The 5795-nt window shown below is 26.1% G+C and overlaps 1 protein-coding gene across 1 annotated transcript; it reads left to right on the forward strand.

Moving 5' to 3' along the window:
* The first annotated feature begins 328 nt into the window (after positions 1-328).
* On the forward strand, positions 329-4734 carry LOC113550040. The gene is made up of 8 exons (XM_026951639.1): positions 329-373; positions 488-586; positions 1957-2010; positions 2755-2907; positions 3385-3659; positions 4097-4255; positions 4491-4567; positions 4643-4734. The coding sequence occupies exons 1-8, from the start codon at positions 329-331 to the stop codon at positions 4732-4734; spliced, it is 954 nt and encodes a 317-aa protein (XP_026807440.1).
* Positions 4735-5795: the final 1061 nt, after the last annotated feature.

Below are 5795 nucleotides of genomic sequence, written 5' to 3' on the forward strand. Positions count from 1 at the left end.
TTTAGTAAATGTTTCAAACAGATAAAACTAACGCAAATTTTCGAGAAGAATAATTATATAATAATTTAAAATTAAAAAAAATTTATTATCTGCCAAAGTATACACCTAAAATTCCAATTATCAGTATTTAGTAGTTGGCTAATAAATGTTGTATTATGTTCGCACAATAATAGTATTGTTTATACTAAGCAACCATATAAGTAAATTTATTTTTAATTTTTTTTAATTTTTTTTTTAACAAACAAAATTTAATCGTACTTACATTAAATAAATAACTCAAATTTAAGTAGGTAGCAATTTTAACTGACCAAATTTCACAAAAAATACAATGTCTCAAGTAAAAGAATGTCTACAAACAGCACAATCATTTGAAGTACGAAAATACAATAATATTTTAATAATACTGTTGTAACTTGTAATGCAGTGTTACAACGTAACATAGAATATGTAACATGGATGTCGTATATTATTAAAAAATTATTTATAGTGTTCAATATTGCCTAACGCCGTTCCTAAAGCCTGTATACAGAAAGCTGAAAAAAAAAATTGTAGATTTCAAAATATAGAGGCTTGCCAAACACTAAAGGTAATAAAACGTATTAAAAATACACAAATTTATCGAGTTATATAAATACAATAGATTTATATCTATCAGTGTTATTTATTTTTAATTAACAGTACTTTAGAATAGCTAAACAATTAACCAAAATTTTTAGAAAATTATTCAACTTTTGATAACAAAAATTAAAATATATACTTTTCTATTTAAAAATCAAAAATCTATGAGTATAATAAGTTTAAGATAAAAAAAAATTTTCCAAAAAAACATAAACTTCCCTATTTATTATTTGGAATAATAATTATTCACTCTTGATGCAGGTCTCTGTTCTTACATATAAACTTGATTCGCGAGAAAATCGATTGAGTTAGATTAATGATTAAGAAATTAGCTTTAATTTATTAAAAAAATAAAAATTGATGAACGTCAATATATTTTATTAACGATGATCCAACAATATAGTATAGTTACTATACATTTGAGTTCAGAGTTATTACAGAAGCGAAGAAATGTGACGTGATTACATAAGTATATTTTAATATTTTGATGAGTTCAGTGGAATGATATAGGAGAACCTACTCTGCTCGTTTATATTTTAAATACTTATAAAGTTATAACTAATAATCTACCAGTCCAAAATGTTATTTTGATAAATCGTAATACTCAAAATAATATTTTCCTTCAGAATATTAAATTTAAAATGTATCCTGTCATTCAAAAGAGTAAAAACTTAAAAAAATTATAATTGTTTTCTAAAAATATTATTATTTTACAATAAATGGAACACCCCGTGTATATATATTGGTTTAATATTTTCTGTAAAAGAATTTTTTTACAATCCTCTATTTTTATACTTACAATAATAAAAAGAATATGTTGAATTAAATCATGTACTTACATACTATGAAGATGCAAAGGAACGCAATATAATTATGTATACACTAGAGACGCAGCCGCCAGGATAACAATAGAATAGATATTCTTTCCTGGGAGTCATTCATACAATGTTATAACATTAAATCCATTATTATATTATTTAGATAGTGACTATTATAGATAATTTATATATATATATATCCATTAAACTTATATATTTATGAGTAGGTACTAAAAAATGAAATGTGGGACATTTCCCATTCACAAACTACATTTTGTACTTATAAATTATGTGATATATTTCTAACTCTGAATAATGATATTGTATAATATGTATAAGTAATAAGTATTATTAATATTTAACTAAAACTCTATAGATTAAATAGTGCTGAATTTGTAAATCTATGTATTTATAAAATGTGTGATTGATCTATACAATTAGTTTTGTTTAACTCAACGTGCTTTATAATAAAATGCTCAACCAAGAGCAATCGTTTAAATAAACGATTATTGATTTTCAGAATCGATTTCAATATGTGCAGCCGTGTCGACGAGAATCGTGCAAACCAAACGTAGTAAGTATTTTAAAACTGTACATTTTTTGTAAACAAAATTATCATAACTTGCTTAATAAAGCTTCCAAATGTCCCTAAATAATAAACGTAATACCTTCAAATTTCATAAAAAATGACAATTCACCATTAATTTAAAAATAACGGAGTAAAATTATTGTGAATGTAAAATATACAATTGTATATTTGTAATACTTAGAAAACACATGTGAGTGTGACATCCTCTTAACAGGACAAAGTATTTTTTTCAAGTATAATCTTTTACCCATATTTTTGAGTTAAGTATGCGTACCATCTTGAATATTATATTATATACTATAATACCTATACACGTATTTATGAAATATAAATAGGTAGTTGAAAGTTTACGACTTTTGTCACTTACGTGTTTTTTCTTTTAGCGTTTGGTACCTATAACATTTCTAACAATAAGAACTTTCTTCAACTTTAAATGTATCACATAATTTAGGTTCATATATTATGCAGTTTTCTATAAGAAGTTTTACAATCAACCATATTAACATGAAAAGAATAGTATTATAGTGTATTATACTATACTATTATGTATTCTATTTATAATTTTTGTTCGGATAATTTAATATTTTTATTTATTTCATAGTTTTAGATATTTATATTTTCTTATCTTACAGGCATAATTTGAATGTAAAGAATTATATAAATATTTTACTCTATTACATTTCATTGTTTATTTATTAAATGAGTAAACCTATGTATTATAATATATAGCAATCGAACGTGAGTAATATACCATTTACTGACGACTCCGTATACAATCATTCGTACTACCATCACGATGTGTGTGAAAATCGACCGAAGCCTATCGTGCACAAAGATCACTTAGTCATGGCCGGAAAATTTCAAAACCAAACGTCCCAAAGGGTGAAGTATTTTGTTTGTTTTTTTTTCAAGCATAATAATTATGTTTTATATTATATCTAGGACTCAAACTTCGTCAAATTTTTATATTTCTTTTAACTTACAATTAAACGTGTGTATAATTTTTTACCATCAAAATCGTTAAAAAATAGGAAATTTACTTAACACTAAAATTAAATTGTTAGACACCTACTAAAAGCACCAATTTAATAAAGGAATTATTAATATATAAGTAAGGTAGCTTTTTATTATTGTAAGTTTAAAAATGACTATAAAATGACAGTCTATTCAATTGTGCAGTTAATCGAAACTAATAATTATTTTGTTTTTCATAAAAACCTTTGAAAATAAATAAAATAAATACATACTATATTTCAACAGCCCACAGTTGTTTAAGTACTGATATAGACTAATATAAATAAATTTATATTTACTTGCACAAATCTTTAATAATATTTTATCGAACTGCGACTGTCATAGATGAGTTACCCAGTACAATGTGTATCAGTAGTGCAAAAAATCGTGCCCAAAGACAATTGTCCGGAGAACCAAGGACCTATGCGGATGATGACTACCCAACAACACGATTATTACGGACCATGCGACTACGAAGGCCTCGGACGTGGCAAAAAAATTATGCAGTCTGACAGCCTTGTGATAAATTCTGACTGTCCAATGGCGGGGCTCACCACGAGCTCTTGTTCTTACCAACCCGTTTGTGTGAAACGAGAGAAAAATTTTAAACCGAACCAATGGTAAGTACCACCACAGTATTTGTATTGAGGGTGATAGGATTCAGATGTGTTCTACAGTGTCTCATGAAGAGTCATAAATCAGCGGAAATCGGGAAAGGAGGGAATATAGAAAATTTTTTTGAGGTTATTACTAATTAAATGACTATTTTATAATAATACTCTATTTTTTCTGTTTCTACCAAAACATTGGAAATTCTATGAAAATTCGATAGTTTTTAATTAATTGAATTGTACAAAAAGTAAATCGGTATTTCAAAAAACACTTTTAAATAGATATTTATATTTATTATTTTCGTACTGAGGTCACACAATCACTTATTCCCTGTGCTTCGCAAATCCTAAGGAACGTTCTAAGTAGTGTATACAAATCGTATTTTCATTATTTTAAAATAATTACATTTATTTAAAATATGCATTAACTGTTTAACATAATATAGTTATACCACTCCCGTGGAAAAAATGGACTTAAACACAACAAACAGATCTAGCTACAAGAAAATAGAAAAACAGGAAAAAATTCGAACACCGTGGGCTACAAAACTAAGCTATTGCAAACCAAATAACGCTATGAACTACTGTACAATGTATAACTACAGGTACAGTTTTATTTTTTTAATAATTTCTTAAATCATTATTATATACCAATATAACTTACTAAAAGAACTGTATAATGTGTGAACTAACTCATTATTTTAATAACAAAATCCAAAATATTTAAGTAAAAAACCAATGTATCATTACTCCGCTCATCTAAAATTTAAATACTTATAAGAGCCCAGAGGTAGATACTTTAAATATTGTAAAAATTATTATTTTCGGCAATCTTCACAGTTACAAGGAACCCGGTGCGTACATGTACAAGGATAATTGTGGCGATACAGTTAATCCCATGGCGAACAGTAATTTAGGTAAGATAATATTGTAATAGGTACTACTATAACCAAACTTAGTGAATAATACATTAATACCACACTTTTTACTAGCAAAAAACTGTTGTCCGTTCACCTGTCTGGCTGACAATGTAGATAGCGAACTTAAATCAAAATTTACAAAAGCACATCATTTTGATGATTAACTTTTGAAGCCACTACAGTCAGTTTACTATACAGAAATATACAAATTGTTGAATAAAAATTATTCAAATATCATCGTGACAGGTATCACTGTGTGATGGACGGTATCGCGGTGGCGTATAGATCGCAAGTTGACTAATTCATTCCTTCATTAACACTTGTCAATGGAAAACATATTTAAAAAATACAGATAGCAAACATTACATACTAAATTTTATAATCTTTACAATTTAAAGAAATTAATCACGTGGATTAATGTCTTTTTTTACAAAAAAATATTATTAGATATAGGTATTTATAATATCTTCAAAAACTAATGATATCCTTATGTAATATCATATGATGTATGATTTAGTTACGCCCTCGAACACATATTTTGATTAACATTAATATCGATCATATTGTATATATATATAAAGCGGACATAATTAAATCGAGGAATATAGTATAGACCAACGGTTCCCAACCCATGGACCGCGAGCAGTGTGTAACAAAATTCTGTACCCAATATACATATGTTATTATAATTTTTTTTTTTTTTAACGGTTAGTTATGTACAGCAAAACTATAGTATGATATAAAATATTAGGGTCTGTTTACTTAAAAAGTTGTTATAACTTTTTATAATACTAACAAATTTAAAAATTATTATTTTTTAAGTTTAACGCCAGGCGCATTTTGTCGTTATTAAAAATGTTTATCAGTTAAACTTCCTAAATTGTCTCTTCCAACTTTCAATTATTAAATAGTTTCAAAGTTCATCAATATTACATGGATTAGTGCTTACAAGATACACATTACAGAACTAATTACGCGTAAGGCGAACATTATACAGGTAGTATATACTGAAATACTATTTGAATTATAGTCATTAAGATATAGATACTAGCTACAATTAACAACTAAATTTATAAATTTACAGTATAATTAAATACAATAATAACTAAATCTTGATTAAAGTATATTATTGGATAAATTTGCAGTATTTTTAATGTTGTTTGATACCAAAAATGGAATAGTCAAAATGAGCTGAAACTTAAATTGAATTTATGTCGAAAACGTT

This window comes from Rhopalosiphum maidis, chromosome 1, assembly GCF_003676215.2.
Source record: "Rhopalosiphum maidis isolate BTI-1 chromosome 1, ASM367621v3, whole genome shotgun sequence".
NCBI lineage: Eukaryota > Metazoa > Arthropoda > Insecta > Hemiptera > Aphididae > Rhopalosiphum > Rhopalosiphum maidis.